The following is a 21244-nucleotide window of genomic DNA, read 5'->3' as shown; positions in this document are numbered from 1 at the left end:
TCCAAGGAGCTCTTTTATTTATTTACTTCTTCCTGTCTTTCATTGTTTCTAATAAAAGGTTAAGACGAAAATAGTCCTCCTTCAGAAATGTACAAGAGCATATTTAATTTAGTTTTTATTCCTAAAAGTGGTTAATGAAAATGATATGCTATAAACTTTCTTCATGTTCCTCTCAATATTATTTCTCCCCAACGACTTTTCAAACATTTAAAGTTTTGAATTTGAGATCCTCTGAGACTATTAATAATGTTAATAAAATATCTTGTATGTAATACACATGTCTGTTGAAAATCCCATCAAAAATATGGCTAGCTTTCTCCTTAATGTCATACGTATAATTTAATTTAAATTTTGGGGGTGGGAGAGTTGACTCATGGCATCTGTCATCATTCCTGGCTAGCTACTTGCTTCTGTGACATCTAAGGCCTCAGTTTCTTGCTTTCTTTTTTTAAAAATATGTTTTTATTGATTTTTAGAGAGGAAGGGACAGTTAGAAACATCGATGAAAGAGAAATATTAACATTCATTGGCTGCCTCCTGCAATGACCCCTGCTGGGGATAGAGCCCCAAACCCAGGAATGGAACCAGTGACCTCTTGGTGCATGGGTCAAAGCTCAACCCCTGAGCACACTGGTGGGGCCAGTTTCTTTCTTAATGGATCTGTTTAGGTCTGTCAGGGCCAGCTACCAGGAAAAGCCCCCAGTTGATATCCTGTAGGTAGATCTGAACAGCAGCCAAAGGCTTTTCCTGAATTGAACCAGGTTGAGACTCCAATGACCCAAGCAGGGTTCCTACTATTGAATCCTTTACTTCTATACCCACAGCCATTTTTTTTCCTGAAGTAATTTTAATTACTTTCAAGGCTCTCAAGACCTTGCTGCTTAGACTCAGTGAATGAAGCATCATTTGAAAAGATATGTGTAGATGGCAAGAATCATGGTAAAAGAACAAAACACTGATTTTTTTTTTTTATATAAAAGAGAGAAAAGGTATCTTAAAAAACTGTTTCATTGCAATACACAAGCAGGATGAATAGTATATATTAGTTCCTGAAAGCTTTGAAAAGCTTTCTTCCTTCACTGATAGACAGTGGGGTTTATCAGCTCAGTTATTGACAGCCTTCCCCTCAGTCTTGGCATGAAAAACAGTTAATACTGTCTTGAAAAGTCCAAGCTGAGTTGAGAAACCATCTGTCAGAGATGTAAGAAATTCCTGCCTCTTGGGTGGAAGGCTTCATTGTTTCTTTCAACCCTTAAATCTCCTTAATTATGGTAAAGATTTTTTTCTAAATTAGAAAGTTGGTCCATGTGACTTTGGACTCTAATAGAATTGTTAAGAGGTAAGATAAAAATTAAACCTTTTTGGTATGTTAAAGACCAATCTCTCTCTTTCTCTCTCTCTCCCCTGTCTAATACTGTTTGACCATTTCTGAAGAGAAAATTTTAAATCCAATAAAATATTCTCTGTACTTATCTTCTCTTTATATTAAGAGAAAAAAATCTCTAAGAAAAATATTCTTTCTACACATCACAGGTTAATTCCAATTTGGGTTACTAGTGACTGGAAGCCATTACCTGTGTGATGGCTTCAGGCCTCAGTGTTAAAAATAAGAATGAGGCCAATTCTGCTGAATAAAAGTCCACACAGACAAATGCTGTTTTTGTTGGTTCTTCTGGTACCAAGTCTAAGACTATAAAAGGAATTGGCAACACATGCCTGGCCGTGTGGCTCAGTGGTTGAGCACCGTCCCGTATACCAAGAGGTCACCGGTCGCATTCCCAGTCAAGGCACGTGCTCGGATTTCAGGCTCGACCTCCAGTAGGGGGTGTGCAGGAGGCAGCTGATCCATGTCTCTCTTATCGATGTTTCCCTCTCCATTCCTCTCTCTCTCAAATCAATAAAAACATATTTTTAAAATATTGGCAACACAACAGAACCATCTCTTACTGCCTTCATTCCTTTCAGCGGTAGCCGAGGCGTGTGTGTGATGGAGGGAGGGGAAGGGTGTTTCTCTTTACTTTCCCTCAGTAAAGGAGCTTAGTTCCATTAAGTACTGTTGGAAAACATATCGAAGATAGTGTATTTAAAATTAATTTAAAAAGTAAAGGGTTTTAATGCCTTTTAATATAAGCAAAAATTGATTTTGTTAAAATGCTTCCAGATACTACAATAAAATGATTTATCATTTCAAGCCTGTATCATGAGTATAACTTCTTTTCCAAGTATATTGATTTTTTAATGTATTTTGGAAGTGGAAAGAGAACCTAAGCAGCCCACCAAAATTCTCCTTTGCTGCCCCTATGGTACCATGTCCCTTATGACAGCAGACACGATTTCAAAACAGTAGCATTTTTGTTTTAAAGGGGTAGAAATAACCAATTAGAATTTTTTTTTTTAAATAACAAAGAACAGGTCATATTTTCCTAAGCTGTGTTTTGCTGAGTTGAAATATGAAATGTTAAATATTTATAATAAAATATTCAAAGTTAAGTGCACTAAGTCACTTATGTATGAAATATTGAAATGGGTTATCAACCTTTTTAGAGTCTTTGTATAACATAGGAACTGCTGTATTTGTTAACATGAAAAACTTAAGAGGTTGTATTTCTCTTTCGATTCAGAGCTCAAATAGAGTTGATTTAAAATTTAAAGCACTTCTAGTGAGAAATTTCAGCATTGTATAAGTTAAACATGAAGCTAAAACCATTTTGTTACTTTTTTTTCCATGTTTTTCTAGTAAGAACTTTCTTAGTGTCAAGATGTTTAATCAAATCAAACTCAATAAATCAAACTCAGAAAATATTTAAGTTTTAGGGATGTTTAGCTCTTACAGTGGTGCTCATTCTGAGTAGTACATTAAATGTATGGCAATAATAATAGGTATTTTTTCTAGCTTGTGATATGAGATGTCTTGAATTTTGGTGTATTATTCTTTTTTCCTCCCTTTTTTAAATGTTTTGATTTGAGATTTGTTGTTCCACTAATTTATGCATCCATTGGTAGCTTCTTGTATGTGCCCTGACCAGGGATGGAACCCACAACGGTGTACTATTCTTATACTCAGGATTATCTCACTTTAAATGAAGAACTCTATTGCAGAGCACTGTTTGAATATAGACTATCATCTGGGGATTAGAAAGCAGCTGATGGTCAGTTATGCATCCTGGTATTAGCTCCCTTGTTATTTTTCATGGAAGAAAGAGGCAACATGAAAGAGTGTTTTTGCTACCAGTGTCTGGCTTTTCTGCAGCTACTCTTGCATCTGTGATAGGGGAGGGAAGAACAACACAGATTGTAATGTGAAACCCATAGGAGATCCCAAATCACTGTGGTCAGTAGACAGAGGCACAGCAGTGTTGCTATTAAGAACAGAGCCTGGAGTCCAGGGTACTTGGATTAAAGTCTAAATGCTCAATAGCTGTGTGACTTAGCAGTTACTTAACAGCTTTGGACTTCAGTTTCACTGTTCTCATCTGTGAAAGGAGGGTTGTTAGAGGTTTAAGTAAATGTGTGTGTGTATACATACAGGTATATACATATATATATGTATGTATTACTTTAAGATATAGATGGATATATTTACTTAAGATTATATATCTTTACTTAAGATTTATCTGATATATGTATAATCATGTAAGATATATATGGATATATACATATATTTACTTAATATTTTATATATAATAGAGCAGTTCTCAGAAGGTGGTGCTACTCAGTATTACCTATTATTATATTACATCATCATTTCTATATCTGAACTACTAGTGAGTAACTAAGTTGATTGATCTGATGGTTCTTCTCCCCCCCTGCTTTGTCTTTGAAGATTCAAAGTTGTAGCGAAACATCACTTGTAAGAACACAGAATGAGAAGCCCTACAGCAAGGTGCTGAGCTAACTATAATAAATATATCCTATTACTAAAACAGTGGCCTTGTGAATGAGTATAATCCCATATAAATCAAAACACTAGAATGTGAGCTTCATAACGACAGAGATTTTGCCTGTGTTGCGTCACTGCTGTATACGCAGGGTCCAAGGCAGTGCCTAGCAAGTAGGTGCTCAGTAACTGTTTCTTGAGTGAATTGAATGAATGAAAACCTTGGCCTTCCCATTAAGTAAGATTGTCACTAAAAGCAAGACAAACAAACATAAAGTAGCAGGCTTGCATTTTCTGACAGATTTCTGACCCCAAGAATTCTGGTAAGTAGGTGAGCAGGGCTGAGGAGCAGCCTGTGAAGGACTTAAGTGCAAATACGTACACGTAGCATGTATTTCAGAAGGCATGGATTTGGTTAACTCAGATTTATGCTCACGTGTCACATTTGAATTACAAATACTTTGTTCAGCATCTGCCTAAATTTAGTGTCTATACTTACACTTTTCTCCCCCATGGTTTTCAGGAATCTTTTACCAATTATCAAGTATCATAAAATGACAGTTTTACTCTCTGCAAACATTTTAGCTTACTATTAACAGTTTCTACTCAGCTTTGACTAAAAAAATAGGTTTGACAAGATCAGTTTCACAGGTGGGATTGATTATATAGCATTACTTATAATTTAGCTCACAACCTCACACAGTAGATTAAAATAATAAAGTATTCTCATAATTACGTCTGCCTAAATCAAAGCTAAAGACATATTCATCTCCACTGCCAGAGCAAATATTTTTTTGAGAAAAGAGAAGTTCCTTTTTATAGCATAGGCAAGCTAATAATTTGAATAGGAAATTATTCATTTGTACGCACTGTAAGTTTTCCTAATTGTGTTTATAACGAAAACTGAGAAGCCATTAGTCATCCTCTGCTGAGCCATACTCAATCCTACTTGTCTTTTTTTAATATAATAAAAACAGCAAACAACCTTAAAGTACATTGTTAATTGATTAGACATGATTTCTTAAAATGGTTTACATCATCTCATTTAACTTTGGAGCCTGCAGACATTAACAATGAGTCACCAAAAAGCTATCATTGATTTATAATTTGAATTACACATCAGGCTGAGCCCAAGAACTGTGTGGGGCCAGAAGGAAATAGAAAAGTGTTTATAAGTGAGCCATGGCAGAAATACGTGGAAAACACGTATCTGTAATGCACAGAAAACAATTAGGCTAATGCAATTAGGGTGAACATTCAAGTTCATTTTATTCCAAGGAATTGTTTCTACTCTTGCAACTCCATGTAGAAAGTGTCCTTAGGGTTAGAACACTACTGAAGGTGGCATCATTTGACTTGGCCCTTGGACATGTAAGGTAAACATTTTACATTATTACACAGTAACAAACATTTATAGCCATAGGTAACATAGGATCTGATCAACGTTAACACACTTGGAGTTTAAGGCTAACCCATGTTGGAAAGCAATCATTTCCAGGATGGAGATCGATTACTTAACACAGTGTCACCTGTTGGGGTTGCTAGGAAAGATGTACTTAAAAATCGATTCACAGGATGTTTTCATTTGTCAGTTTCTTTCCACTCTGTGTGCTAGACGGGAGGCACTTAAGAGTTATTAACTGTAGCTTTAGGAGTACAAGACACCGAGTTTCAGCAGTCATCGATAAATATGGCCAGGGATTAAAATGAAATTGGATTAAAAAGAAAGTAAACACACCATTAAACCAGAACATTTTGCTAAATCGTGTAAAAATCAATGGTCTCTGACTTGAAAAACTTCCTCGCAGAAATATCTATATATATATCTATGGCAGTTACCACCCACCTGTGCCCGAACCAGCGAACCCTACAGCTTCCCCACGTGAAGGTGCAACGGGCTTGCTGTTCGGGCTTGTAAGGGGTTTAAAATATCCACGAGTTAGTACTTTGAGCAATATTTCAAAGTATTGTATTAGGCATGGGCTCCAAACAGTCAGAGAAACTAAAATATCGAATGAAACCTGTTGGAAGAGTTTAGTACAACGTATAAAAACTAAAACGCCGAAAGGACCCCTCCGCGCACACGTGTGGGAACCGCGTCCCGGTCGGCGCGCGCCGGGCGGCGGCGCTAGCCCGCGGGCACGTACTGCACGCGCCAGAGCACGTTGGAGAGCAGGTCCTGGTACACGCTGAGCAGCAGCCAGCCCGGCAGGTACACCAGCGTGATGAGGCCGCGGAAGTTCAGCGGGTAGTGCGAGTAGTCCCAGGAGCAGGCGCCGCAGGGGCGGAGCCCCAGGCCCCAGGCCAGCTCCCAGGCGTAGATGACCAGCACGTAGACGGGCACGCGCCGCCAGGTGCCCCAGCCGCGGCCGTGGTGCAGGTGCACGTACAGCTTCTCCACCGCGAAGCTGCAGCTGCCGTACATCAGGAAGGACCACAGCGACGTGTGGCCGCCCGCCGCGCCGGCGCCCTGCCCCAGCACGTTGAAGAAGAAGGTGAAGAAGATCTCGTCCAGGAAGCCGTGCATTCCGTAGAAAAGGAAGCGGAGCGCGTCCGGCAGCCCCTGGCTGGGGGCCCCTTCGGCGCCCCGGGGGCCGCGCGGTCGCCGCCGCCGCCCCCCCGCCGGCGCCGGGGCCCGGGGCCCGGGAGGGGCGAGGGGGGGCGCGGCGGGGCGCGGCGGGCGCGGGCGGCCGTACCGCAGGCGCAGGAAGCGGCTCAGGAACACCTGCGAGTGGTAGAGCGCCAGCAGGTACTGCAGCGCCAGGCCCGGCGCCCCCGGCGCGCGCGCGCCGCCCGCGCCCGCCAGCGCCTGCAGCCCCACGTGCGCCAGGGGGTACAGGAGGAAGTCGAAGGCGAAGGCGCTGGGGCAGCGCCGCCGCTGCAGGTAGAGCTTCTCCAGGGCGAAGTGGGTGAGCAGGTGCAGCAGGCAGCGGTAGGGCGAGGAGAAGCCGAGCATCCGGAGGTCGGGGCTGCGGGCGAAGCGCCGGGCGGAGGACAGGAGCACGTCCAGGGTGATGCCGTGCATCCCGTAGAAGTAGAGGCGCATCCAGGCGGGCAGCTCGGCGCCCTCGGCCGGCGCGTCAGCGGCGGGCGGCGGCTCGGGGCCGCGGGGGGCCGCCTCGCCTCCTCGCGCGCCCGGGGCCGCGGGCCGCCGGGCCGCCCCGCCCCGCCGCGCGGGCCCCCTGCCAGCCGCGTCGCCGCCCGCCATGGGCCCCGAGGCCGCCGCCGCGCCGCCGCCGCCGGGAGCGTGGGGCTGCGGGGCCGCGGGCCGAGCCCCGCGCCTCCTCCCAGCGGCTGCGGGCCCGCGGGGGCGCGCGGGCAGAGCTCCGTCCCGGCCGCGGCCCGGCGGCGGCGGCGGCCGGTGCGCTCCGGGAGGCGCGGGCCGCCGGGCTCACGCAGGGCCCCCGCCGCGGCCCCGCTGCGCGCTCCCCGCCAGGCCCGGGCGAGGCGTCGCCGGCCGGCCCCGAGCTCACCCTGCGCGGCCTGGGAGGCGCCGCGGCCCGGCGAGGGGCGGCGGCGCCCGGGCTGCGCGGAGAGAAGCGGCGGCTGGTGCGAAGCCCATCGTCTGCGCCGCCCGGCCCGCCGCCTCCGCCGCAGGCTCCGCGCGCGTAACGCGAGCAGCGACGCCCCTTCGCCCGGCCCTCCCCATTCCCTCGCCGCCCGTCGCCACCCTCCCGCCTTCCCGGGCACCCCTCCCGGCCGCAGCCCTCCGCTCTCGTCCCCGGGGTCCTCTGGCAAGGCCCGGCCCGTTTCTCGGCCTCCCGCCTACGCTCTGCGCCCGCCCGGCCCCGGCCCCCCCGCGGGAGGCGCTCTGCGGGCGGAGGGACGGGCCGTGAAACCCTAACAGGTGGGAGCGAGCTGGCGGCCAGGACCGGGCCGGCCCGGCCGGTGGCGGCGGGTGGCCGCGCGCCGCGGAGCAGCGGCGGGCCTGGGCCGGACGACAATGTCTTTGCTGCAAACCAGCGGGGCCCCAGGCGCGGGAGCCAGGAGACCCCAGGCCTGCCCGCGCCCGCGCTCCCCCGCGGCTGAAACGGTGCCTCGGCCTGCTCCACCCTCTCAGCCTCTCTCCCGGGGGGTCTGCTTTCCGCAGTTACTTTACTTCCCCCAGGACCGCGGCCAAAGCCCCTCGGAATTCAGGCGGTGGGCCAGGCGCCCTGGGCTGGGGCAGGGCCCCCGCGGGAATAGCACCTCTGCCGACACCGGCAGACCCCGCGCTGCTGCTCCTGCAGAACTAGGTCACCCCAGAAATAAAGAGTGCAGTAGAGGGGAGGAAGATGGTTTTTTTCCTTTTGAAATGGAGAGGGTGGGGGAATCCAGAATTTTGGTGTGTTGAGCTCCACTTTTTCTCCAATTTTGAATCAGGCTTTGAATTGGAAAGAATCTTGGAGTTCAAATATGCTGATAACCCCCCCAAAATAAAAGTCATGTCAAGGCAGAAACTAGATAACAGTTCTAATCTGTTCCTGGATAAGAAGATCAGATGTTCCCTTGATAGATGGCTAAGACATTTTTTTCCTGGAGAATAAATTTTCTGAGACAGTTTCTCTATTTCTACTGCAGCCTCCTCCCCTTACATGCAATTTGTGGTTGCTAATTTGTCTGTAAGTTAGATAAGAGAGACAAATAAATATGGTGAGAAGAAAAAATGTTAAGGGGATATCAACACTTGTATGAAGTCAAAGTGTTACAGGCGGTTAGACAGACATGATCAGAGCAAGGACAGGGGGCCAGGTACAGAAGCTCACCAAGACAAAATGCCCAGGATGCCTAGCAAGGGGCAAAACTGAGAAAACAAGAACCTGGCCCCTAGCATATCACTGGTCATTCAGTTTGCATCCCCTGACTTTTCATATAGTTAGTCATGCAATTTAGAGCCCCCTGACCTTTTCCCCCCTAAAGATAACATCTAGGCCTCAGTAGTATTTCAGCTCCAGGGCCAGAAAAGCAACAAAACCAGACAAGTGACTCGCAACATTGACTAATGATCCCTTGCCTTGGCACCAACCTATCAGTGGCGACCACAGCCCTGAAAGAGCACACCTGGAAAGCTAATGAATATGCTATTGAGACACTCCCCTGAGATCTCCCCTAAGATTTCCACCAGCAAGAAGGAGAGAGATACACTCAGGACAAAGGACCCAGCTCGCTCTTCCCTGCCAGGGGAGCTTGGGCCATCTCCTCCCCTCCAAGGGGACCCCACAAGACTTGCAACCAGGGGAGCAATGGGCAGTGGCAGCTCATCCTGGGTTTATGCCCTGAAAGTGTTTCCAAGGCCCCCCCCTTTTTTTTTTTGACTTCCCACTGAGCCAAAGCAGCCCAGCCTAGGCCCTCCTATTGCTTCTATGCTCTTCCTTGTTTCACTGTCCTAAATATAGTTTTGCTGCGGTCAATAAATTCTTGCTTTCTTTTCTACACTTTGTCTCTTGATTGAAATCTTTCCCTCGAGAAGATAAGAACAGAGGTCTCCTCATTGTCTCCCCAGTAACAAAAGTACTGATTTAAAAAAAATACATATATATATACAGTATTGTTAGCATGTGGTTTATTTGCAGACTTCCTTTGGCAGGTGTTAAAAGTTAGTGGGTGAGCCCGGCCAGGCGTGGCTCAGAGGTTGAGCATTGACCTAGGATCCAGGAGATCATGGTTTGACTCCTGGTCAGGGCACATGCCCAGGTTGCAGGCTTCATCCCCAGTCAGGGGCGGGCAGGAGGCAGCCGATCAATGATGACTCTCTTGTCATTGATGTTTCTATCTCTCTCCCCCTCTCTCTGAAGTCAATAAAGATATATTTAAAAGAAAAAAAGTTAACGGGTGGATGTTATCATATCAGGTGACAGGCTCATGAAACTTGCTGCAAAACAGAGACAGGGTTAGTTGCCCAAGTGCCTGAGCTAGCACAATGAGGAGAAATAATAATGTAAACATTTTCTGGAGCACCTACTATACACAAGATGCACTGGTAAAATACAGGATTATAAGGTTCACTCTCAAAGGTGTATAATCTAGTTGATATCATAATTTATCATATCTGTGTAAAGCCTACTTACTTATGCTTATTAATAACTAATTATAACTAGCTAGTAGTGCATACCAAATAAAACATTTATTTGAGCTATTATTTTATTAAATAAATAAATCTTGGGCCCAATTTATCAGATATTAAAAACAAATGCAATCTTCCTCCATAATTGCTATTCAGCAAGGGAAAACACTTCATGATAATAGCATAAATATAGCCATTCCAATGTCTTTACACCAATTTTCAAGATTAAACTTAAATTGTTTTCAAATAGTAAATTTGAATAATAAATTTTAAAATTCAAGGGCTCAAGCCTTCTATTTATTTTAACTCTTCTTAAAAATGCAAAGAAAACTTTGCAAGGTCTAAATCTATTGTCCAGTCCAGTTCTTCTCAGGGAGGCTTCTTTGACCCCAGGGGTAACCATGTCTGTAGAGATGTAACAGTTCATGTGGAGCCAACACTGACTTTACTGGACCAGCCAGGTTGACTTCACATTAACTCCTGGAACTGGGGCAGCCAGCATGACTGGGGAGAGATTTGAGGATTAGGAGAAGGGCCCTTTGGAGGATGGGGGTCCTCTTTAGCCTAGTGTCCATTGGTTCAAGGTTGTCATTTTTTAGATGCATGGAATGTGAGGCCTTTCATCACACACCAGAAGAACAAAGAGAAAGAGCTTGGAGAACACAGTATAAAGAGGAAACCTTAAAGGAAGTCCAGCAGGGTGCGGCGTGAATGTAGTGATAGAGAAACTATAAAAGACAATCCATATTAGCAGTAAATATAAAAACCTTTCTCATTATGGATCAAATTGCACACGTGCGCACACGTGTACACACACACATGCACACACACACTTGTTACATACAATAATCATCTAACTAAGAAGGAAGGCATCTATCCAAGAAGGTTTGCAGGTGTCAAGTGTCGAATGCTGTCTGCCTGAAGCTTAGACTGTTGCTTTCCACTCATTGTAAGGAACTCTAACTTGACAAAGTTTTAATAGCGTCCAGGAGGGGGAGGGCAAGGTTGCACTATTTATGAGGTTTTGGGAATCTTGTTTAAAATGGGCTTTTCACTATTCAGGCCTAATTAGAAATGGGTAATGAATTATGATACAATGGTTTAGGATTGGTGGACACAGCCAGCCAGAGTTTTGAGGTTAGGATTTCAAAAAGTATTGAGAATAAATAGTACGCTTTTATCTCTCTGGGCCAGAGCTTCCTGGGACAGTAAGGTTGTGCTCCTGAAGACAGTGGTATAGTAAAGTCACAGTAACAAAGACAACCAAAAAATAAAGTCGCGGCCGCGTAGAAAGTAAGTTGTGAGAGTATATGGTCCTGGGTTTGCATAATCTAATGGTGAGAGCCATTTTGGAATCCAAGAGTAATCTGAGTAAGGACTGATAAAGATAATGAAGAAAGACTGAGACAGAGTTTAGCTAAAATAATGCTCATCCCTGGTAGTGGAGGGCAGGTGAATGGAGGGAGGTTGATTGACTGTTCAAAGGTGTAAAATATTTGTATGCATATATCTATAGTTTCTTTTACTTTATATAACTCTTCTTTCTTAATTAATTTCTTTTGTTGTATACTAAAGTTCCAAATTAAGCAATTCTTTCTATATGTTGCTTAAACAACAGGGAGAGCAAATGGACAGGCAGAAGGTGACTATTAGTACTTGTTGGCAAATGTGGAAAGATCACCGGATAGGAGCTTGTAAACTTTTTTGTATTTGCCCTGTTAGGGGATCATCCTGGAAATCTGCCCTATTGTCCCTATTGTCTGTCTTTACAAAACTCTTTTTAACTACACTCCTTTAATTCCTCTTTCTAATAATCTAAGTAATGGGGAATCACATACATATCAGGGAAGTTTCTCTGGTGGCTTTTCATATGCTGTTATGTGATTACTTTTAATTTCAGGTCCTTTCTTTAGTTCTTCGAATTGCTTGGAGCTCTTAATTTTCACCAGGAAATATTGCCTCAGATGAAGCTTTTTTTCTGAGGTTTCACTGAGTGGGGGCTCCTAAAGAACAGATTTTGAATAAATTATTTTCATTCATAAAACTTACAAGTTGTTTTGGAAAAGCTTGCTTAAAAAATGAAATTACACGTTGAGCAATATTCAAATCAGAAACCTCCCTTTCTGTAGTCTTTGCCTGCCTGCCAGTGCCTCACCCTGAGTGCCCCAGGGAAAGGGCTATATATTCCCCTCCCCAGTTGATTCCATTATGTTTTCAGAGGAAGTAGCTTATTTTGAATAATGATAGTCCCATTGCGGTGGTTAAAGGTTTACTGGTAACTTAGAGACTTTGTGAAGAGAGATGATTTCAGTTAACGGATATTGCTTATGGAGCACCTACTTATTAGCTGTGCACTTTGCATATATTATTAGTAATTGACATAACTATTCACTTATTTTTTAAAACAGACATTGAAATTGAGGCTCCAGGTCTCAGCTGATGCATCAAATGCCAAGCTATGGAATCATTTCTACTTGAAGCCAAAGCTCATTTCTGCTACACTGTGTTACCTCCTACATTCTCCTATTTAAGCTGTTTTGAATGAGTTGTAGTTGCAGATTTAATGAGAAGAGAGATCAGTTCCGATTATAGTTCTAGTATCAATCCCTAAACCCTTCCCAGTCACTCCCTCCCTTCTTTTATCATGCATTTTATTTTAATCATCAATCTGTACAGTCATTTCATATTCCTTTTTTTTCCCTGTACATTTATTTATTTTTACCTCATCTTTCCTACTGGGTTTCTTTATAAATTAGTAAATGCCTATTTATCTGTACAAATGTGGCTATGTGAAAGGGATTGCTGTCCGGTGTGAGAACAGAAGAAAATTGGAGTTAGGTAATAGGAGAGTAAGCATGGAATGCAAAGATATTTCTGGGGACTGTTGCTACGTGTTTCTAGATATTGAAGTTAGGCAAGACCACACCTGTTCCAGTTGTTAACGCCCATCTTCATGGTTACCACAACCTGAAAATCTTGACTTAACAAAAGAGATTTGCATCTGTTTTATTTATTTAACAATGTTCACTTGTACCCAGTGAACCTCCAAAACCTATGTGCATATTATATTTTAATATTTTCAACATAGAAAAAAATATGTCACTAAACAGGATTGTTTGCTAATATGGAGACTTTGGGGGGAAAGCTAGCCAAGATTTCAAAGCCTCATTTGGCAGTGAGGTGCGATGGGAGGCAGATGAAAGCAGCTGGACAAACACTTCAAAGGAGACCGGCTATGGAACGGAAATCACATCTCCTGGGTGCTGAACCCTGTCCTGTTTCTTAGATTTATTGAGCACTTACTGGTTTCTAGGTGTTCTGTTGAGAACTGAGTATGCAAAACTGAGCACCACACGGATCTTATCCTCGCTTAGATCACAGTTTAGGGTCCTGTGTTAATTTTTAATCACTGCAAGCAAGATGGTCAGTTCTAGGCAGAAAGAGACGTATACATACAGTAGGTAGGAAGCTTTGTAGGGATCCCATCTGCTGCCACCTGTTGGGACTGCCACATCCCTTCCTCACAAATAAGAACCCAAGGAGGGACTTCTTTGATATGCAGAGAATGAGAATGGCAGAGCAAGTGTTGGTTGGTAGTTCACCCCTACCCAAGTTTCTTGTTTTTCTAATCAAGAGATAGGTAAATAGGTAGGGAGGGAGGCATGGGTTTTATTGTCAGCATCAGCCAGAGCTCATTAAACCAAAACAAAAGGTTTCTCCTCTGTACCACAGGGGGGTGTGAAATTACTTAATTTCTATCTGCCCTGAAAGCTGACTTGATTGTAAACTTTTATGTAATCACCACGAGTAAAGGGAATACATTTATTTCATAGTTTAACACATTTTATAGTTTATTGAACTTCTTAATTATTTTTAGTCATCTCACTTTGTCGTCAATATTGTGACAACTGCGCTATTTTTATAATTTGTGCTTATCAGGTAAAGCCAGAAAATACGACTTACTAAAGCTCATACATTCTGTTAGTGGCATTTCTCATTTAGAATTTGAAAGCTCCTTCTTCCAGACCACTCTGCCGTTCTTTGAAAAATGTCTCTTGCCCACTGAAATGTCCAAAGTGCTCACTTGAGTTGTGTGATTAGCTTCTGATCAGGGGTCAGAAGAGAAGAGTTATTTTCACTTAAACTCAAGAGGATAGGTGAAAAAGACTGAGTCAATCCCATTGACCCATAGCCTGGCTTTCTAAGAGGCTCAGTGTATTCACTGCCTTTCTAGGCCGAGCTGCTGACTCTGCCTCTGGCCACCTGTGGGCCACCTGGTCATTTTCTTCCTTTGCCTTTGCGATCATGTTCCTTCTGAGGCTGGTCATGTTGGTGGCATATTGCTGCCTTCTGTGTGATGACTGACATAACTTTTGTTTTAAATAATATATATTTTTAATAATATTTATATCACATATAATTTTTAACTTCTAATAGCTAAATATAAACATATATTTAAATATAGAGCATTTTTCTTCCTTCAACAATTATTGAACACTTACGTGCAATATTGTTAGGGAACTGAAAGAGTTTGTCCACCTGGCACTAGCAGAGCCAAACACTAGACACCAAGGTCTGCAGTGGAGAAATATTGGCTATTTTATCATGAATGGTTTCATCCAGGAGAATGGGAAGCTAGTGCTCAAAAGCCTGAACTCCACAGTGGTGTGTAGGTTACAGATTATATGGGGCAAAAATCACAAGTCACCGTGGGTTAGGGGTTCAGGGTTGTGCTGGGAGCTGATGGGTGGGAAGTGAGGTAAAGATAATGAATAATTTCTTCAGTTCTTGAGGGTAGCTCTGAGGTGTCCCTCTGTATGGGAAAGCAGGCAGATGGATATTCCACCTCAGGGCTCAGGGGCTGAAACAAACTTAGGTCAAGGTGTTATCTGTAGCTTGCCAGAGGTCCAGGCCTTGTGATTAGTCAGGTCAGGGCTACTGTCTTTTGCTGCCTCAAGGGTTGCTGATTATCAGGGGGAAAGGAGGCTAGGTCTCTGAGGGATGTGTGTGTGTGTGTGTGTGTGTGTAAAACTAAATTTAATCAAAGTCATAAAGACCTTGGGTTTCAATATTTTATGCTATACCCTGGATGTACATACAAAGATGAATCTAACAGAGTCTATGTCCTCTTGAAGTTAAGGTATAGTTTATTATAAAAAATAGAGTTGCCTACTGAAGAACTTGGAAGAAAAGTAAAAAGTAAAAGATGCACATATCATCCGTGATACCACAACTCATAAAAAACCCTTGTTAATATTTTGGTATATAGACCTTCATCAGCATTATAGTATCACCAAAAAAATATATATTATGCTTTCATTTAGTAATTTGTAAGCTTCTCTTATCACTTACTGTTGATTAGGAAGAATCTCCATCTGATAGTCTGCTGCATCATTAGTATTGATGACAAAGGATTCCCTTGGATAGATAGTTCATAATTTGTTTAGTCAATCCAAAATTTTAGCTAGTTAGGTTGTTAAAAGCAAAACCAAGACCGTTTCTGCAATGAACGTCTATATGAGAAGCACTTCCTTTGTCCCCTCTCCCATGTAGCCATATTTATTCACTAGAATGCATCCCTTTCCACATTTTAAATTAACAATCAGGGCTAAAAGCATCTAACTGGGCTACAGATAAGCTCGCCTCCCATTTCTTAATCATTTTCTTCTGCTAAGAAATTCTAGGGAAACACCTCTTTCTATTTCTCTATCTAGGTGCATAAATATGTTTATCATGTAGCTCTCTTTCCTAGAGGTCTTTTTATAGAAAATTATGGTGGGAAGGGCAGAAAGGAAGTAAGAAGGAGAAATATATGGACACATATAGAGCCAGAGTGGTTATACGTGGCCCCTCTCACCATTCTTCACTCTCACACACCTGGCAGACATACTTATTGCACCAAGTAGGCAAAAAGTACCATTTACTGACTAGGAACTTCAGAAGTTAAAATAACTTGGGGAAGCTGAGCTCAAGCCTAGGTTTTTGAATACAACTTCTACTTAATTTAAAGAATATCCAATACTTTCATATCTACAACATTTAAAAGGTAAAGAACCTGTGCAAAAGAAGTTTCCTCCTGACATTTGTCTCCCATCCAACCATTTTTCTTCAGGGGCAATATTATCAGTATATTATTAGTTCCTTGACGGTCCATCCAGGGATATTCTATGCATATGCAAATGAATAGAAGGCCCTTCTACCATTTTTATGCCCATTCTACTACACTGTACATTTTATTCTGCACTTTACTTATTAACTTCGTGTAGAAACTATTCCCGCTCTTTACATAAAGAACTCATCTTCAACTTTTATTTTAAACAGCTAAGTGTCTCATTGTTTGAGTGAAACATTTATCTAACTAAGCACTGATTGATGGGTATTTAAGTGGTTTCAAATCTTTTGTCCTGGTAAAAAAATGCTGCAATATAAAAGTTTGAATATAACTAACTTTACTTATGTGGGAATATATGTGTGTAGGATAAATTTCAAGAAGTGAAGGTGTTAGGAGAAAGGATGCATACATTTGTAATTTTGGCACACAGGATAGGACAAAAGTAGGTTTCCAGTTGTGAGTACGTGAAACACAGAGTTGATACTTGTATTATTTATTAATTCTTGTATTATTTTCCATATGAACAACTGTAAACCTACTTTTACCCCACCCTGTCTATTGCCAAATTCTTCTAAGAAATTATCTCAATTTGCATGCCCCCTAGCAGTTATGAAAGGGTCCATTTCCACACGATCTTGCCAGGGGAGGATGATCACATTTTTTGATATATACCGATTTGATAGGTGAAAAGTAGTATCTCATTGCAGCTTAATTCTCACTGATCATATCATGAATGCACTCGGGCATTATATGAACTATAGAGCTATTTGTCTTTCCTCTTCTGTGAAGTATCTGTTAAATATCATTTTCCATTGAATTAATGGTCTTTTTTTTTTAACTTATTGGCCGCAGTTTTTATTTATTAAGGAAATTCATTTTTGTGTGATGGACAAGACTTTTGGGATTACATTTCATGTTCCCATCACTATATTAAACACATAAACAAAACATCATTTCTGCTGATAGTGTCCAGAACTTGCAAATCTTTTGCCTTATTTATCTATATCCATGTAATAATACTCCCTTTTGTTTTTCCCCCAATAAAGTTATTTCTTTCCTGTAATTAAGTTACAATGTTGATAAATTTTAACTTCCCTCTAATGTTCTTTATTTCTGAAACATCTTCAGGATACCTTCCAAAATTCTACTAATAATAATCTTACTGCTAAGAACATTCCTTCCTACCAAGAGGCATTTCCATTTTCTAAAATTTTTTACCCATTAGAAATGAATTAACTTCTAAATTTCTAAATTTTAGAATTTCATGGTTGCATAGATCTCTCTTTTGCATTAAGCATTTTGGACACCCAATTTTTTTTAGGCGTATGTGATAACAAGCTGTATTCCCTGAGCTCACTTCTTATACCTAACCCATGGCAATTGTGCTCTGAATTTCCTTCTCCAGGTTGGTGTACCCTGCCCCATCTGCTGATACCTTGGATCTGTCCCAGGGGGAAATTACTGCACCACCCTTTCTCATGCCCCCCTGTCCACAGATGAATTTTAGCAGATTATGGTCAGCCAAATACAAATTCTGCAAACATAAAGAACAGATTGTAATTGACAATCCCTTTGTTTTCAAGTTATTCTTGTGGCTTTTCAGCCATAACACAAAGCTCTCTTTGTCTTTGAAAAACAGAAATAACCTCTTAACTCACCAAGTATTTAAATCTACTCAATGTGATGGGTGGGCTAATGCATGAATCCTGCTCCGGTACAAAGAAACCGCTGTGAAAAACTCACTCTCAAGCCGTATATGCTGCTAAATTTGCAAACAGAAATAGTACTTTGGTAAAAGATTGTGAAGAATTAAAGAATGTTCAAAGATTTACAGAAGGAATAATTCACGGGGTTGGGAAACAATAAAGAAAGGCATAAGGACTCGTGGTTATTTAGCCTGCAAAAGAGAAGTCTCCAGAGTACTTTAATAATGAGTTTCTGGGTCATAAAATAAACATGGGAAGGATGGTGCCTAGCAGGTCTTTATCTAAGGATAAGGGAAAATGAACACATAAAACATGAGGAAGAATATAGGTAAGAAACAAGATGACACTTTGAATATGTTCACTTAAAAAGACTGTGCTTTTTCCTCTACATATATTATAGTTTAATTAAAATAAAAGACAGTAGTGCTATGAACTTCCCTCTTAGGACTGCACTGTGTCCCATAGATTTCGGGTTGTTGTATGTTCATTTTCATTTGTTTCCAGGAAGTTTTTGATTTCTTTCTTGATCTTATTGGTAACCCATTCATTGTTTAATAACATGCTATTCAGCCTCCATGTGTTTGAATATTTTTGAGTGTTTTTACTATTGTTGATTTCTAATTTCATGCCATCGTGATCTGAAATGCTTGATGTGATTTCAGTCTTCTTGAACTTGTAGAGACTTATTTTGTGTCCTAACATGTGGTCTATCTTTGAGAATGACCCATGTACACTTGAGATGAATGAAAATTCTGCAGCTTTGGGGTGAAATGTTCTATAAATTTCATATTAAATCCATCCGATCTAGTGTGCCACTTAGAGCCACTGTTTCTGTGTTGACTTTTTGTCTGGAAAATCTATCCAGTGAAATCAGTGGGGTGTTAAAGTCCATGACTATGACTGCATTGCTGTTGATCTCTCCCTTAAAGTCCTTAAGGTTATTATTGATAGGTTCTTATTTATTGCCATTTTAATTCTTTATGCTTATATTTCTCTTTCTATTTTTTTACTCTACAGGCCTACTTCAAAAAGCAAGAAACATTTTTAGTAAACTAACCCTACAGCTTAAAGAATTAGAAAGCTCCCCTGTGAAGCTGTCTGAACCAGGGCTTTTGTTTGCTGGGAGCTTTTTTTTATTAGGGCTTTGATTTCATCAGTTGTTATTAGCCTATTCAGGTTTTCTGATTCTTCCTGATTCAGTTTTACATGGTTTCACTCATATCATTCTGGTGGTTAGCTTCATGTTTCCAAATAAATAACATATAATGCTATTTCCTGATTTATCAAATCTCAGTGCTTTCTAGTGAGGGCTTGCTATGCATGATGAGGGTTTCCCTCTCACTACTCTCACACCTGTCATCACTCATGTAACATCCTAAAAAAGGGTGTATGGAGGTAAATTTGTCAGTGCTTTCACAAGGAAAAATTCTTTATTATTCCCTTCCCACTTGATTAATGGTTTGTCTGTGTAGAGAATTCTAAGTTGAAAAAGCTTCCCACAGAACCTCGAAGGCATTGCTGTATTATTTGGTGTTGATAATAAACAAAAAAACCAATCGGTGATTCTGATTCTAATTTCTGTGTACGTAATCTTCTTTCCCCACCCCTCTTTGGAATCCTTTAATATCTTTTAACATTTGGAGTTCTGAAAGTTCATAAATAATGTGCCTAGGAGTGGTTCCTTTTAAATTCATCTTATTGGTAACAGGTAAACCCTTCCAGATTGGAGACGTGTCTCCTTTGTCTCTGGAGAAATTTGTTTTAATTCTTTCACAATTTCCTCTCTTCTCTTAGAATTCCTAATAATTGGACTTCCAATGTTGATTCTCAGTTTTGATGATTTTTTCTTTCATTTTTTCCTCTTTGTGTTCTTTTGTTTTTAACCTCGTGGAGAGTACCTGTGCTTTGCTTTCAATAATTTTTTTTAATTTGGGAAATTATTGAATTAATTTTCAAGAGCACACTCTTTTGTTGTTGTTGTTGTTAATCTTCACTCAAGGATATTTTTTCCATTGATTTTTAGAGAGAGTGGAAGGGAGAGAGAGAGAGAGAAACATTGACGTTGATTGGTTGCTTCCTTCATGCACCCCAACTAGGGCGGGGACAGGGATTGAACCTGCAACCCAGGTATGTGCCCTTGACCAGGAATCAGGGCAAGCACACTTGTTTTCTGATTGTTCTTTTTATAAAACATTATGTTCTTGGTCTTTGGATATGATATTTTCTACCTGGGGACACTGAAAGCTCTCTTCTGCTTCCTGAATATTCTCTCTTTGTTCAGAGGACAATTTTCTATTTATCTTGGTCTCTCTCTGTTATACTACAGGCTTCATTCAGTATTCTGGTGATCATTCATTGCCCATTTATCTTTAAGATGAAGGGAATTATCCAGCTGACGGTGTGGTATGTGTATGAAAGAGATTTGTTGCTTGAAGTTTTATGTGATCATAAGAAGGAGGTGAACCAGCTGGCTCTTCTTCTGACAAATACTAGAAAAAGGAGGGATTTCCTTTCTGGCACCAGCATAAGCTGCCTGACTGAGGGTTATCTTGCATGACAAGACAGGTGTCTGTTTCATACACAGGTCTTCCATTAAAGCCCTGTTTTCAGCTCTCTTTCCTGCTCTTTCTTCTACCTGCAGCCTCTGCTCTGGAGCATCTCTAGATCTCTGCTCGGCAAGCTGTTTCCCATAAGTGTAGAAACCCCCTTCTCTCTTATTTGGGATACAGCTCTAGCAGGTGGCATTCTTTCTCACTGTCCATGTTCCAGATATGTGTTGAAATACTTGTTTTTGGATTGTCCTTACTCCTGTTCTTTTAATTATTGTGTTTTTATAATTTTAGATAATACTTTGTTATAATCTTATTGGGGTCAACAGAGGAAGAGAAGAAAACTAAATAGGCTGAATTTTTAATTTTGTGCTGATATCTAATAATATTTGGTTGAAGTTGGTGAAGAAAAGTTAGTGAAGAATTGTTTATGATTCTACTATTCCCCATCTATTTCAGGTCTTAGATCACTGTCTCTTGGATTTTACTGGGAAAAGAGTGGCTGGGATAAGAATACATACAAGGAAAACAAACAACCCAATTAAAAAATGGGCAGAGGAGCTGAGTAGACACTTCTCCAAAGAGGACATACAGATGGCCAAGAGACATATGAAAAATGCTCAACGTCACTAATTATCAGAGAGATGCAAATTAAAACAACAGTGAAGTACCACCTCACACCTGTCAGAATGGCTCCATCAACAAATCAACAAACAACAAGTGCTGGCGAGGGTGTGGAGAAAGGGGACCCTAGTGCACTGCTGGTGGGAATGCAGACTGGTGCAGCCACTGTGGAAAACAGTGTGGAGGTTCCTCACTTGACCCAGTGATCCCATTTCTAGGAATATATCCTAAGAACAGAAACTTCTCAGAATTTTGCATAATATCCTCAAATCTGGCATGTCAGTTATAGTTTGACTGGAGAGGACAACCACTATGAGTGGTATGGCATAGATT

General features: G+C 41.7%; 1 protein-coding gene across 1 annotated transcript; it reads right to left on the bottom strand.

Moving 5' to 3' along the window:
• Nucleotides 1-5142: 5142 nt before the first annotated feature.
• TMEM229A (transmembrane protein 229A) lies at nt 5143-7085 on the bottom strand. The gene has a single exon (XM_087821395.1). The coding sequence runs from the start codon at nt 7083-7085 to the stop codon at nt 6006-6008; it is 1080 nt and encodes a 359-aa protein (XP_087677521.1). The 3' UTR covers nt 5143-6005.
• Between the last annotated feature and the right edge of the window lie 14159 nt (nt 7086-21244).

The sequence above is a fragment of the Miniopterus natalensis genome, chromosome 10 (genome assembly GCF_054644295.1).
Source record: "Miniopterus natalensis isolate mMinNat1 chromosome 10, mMinNat1.hap1, whole genome shotgun sequence".
Taxonomy (NCBI): domain Eukaryota; kingdom Metazoa; phylum Chordata; class Mammalia; order Chiroptera; family Miniopteridae; genus Miniopterus; species Miniopterus natalensis.
This window is presented reverse-complemented; position numbering and strand designations above follow the sequence as displayed.

Bases quoted from the DNA above. Each gene is read 5' to 3' on its own strand.
- TMEM229A (XM_087821395.1), bottom strand. From the start codon at position 7,085: ATGGCGGGCGGCGACGCGGCTGGCAGGGGGCCCGCGCGGCGGGGCGGG.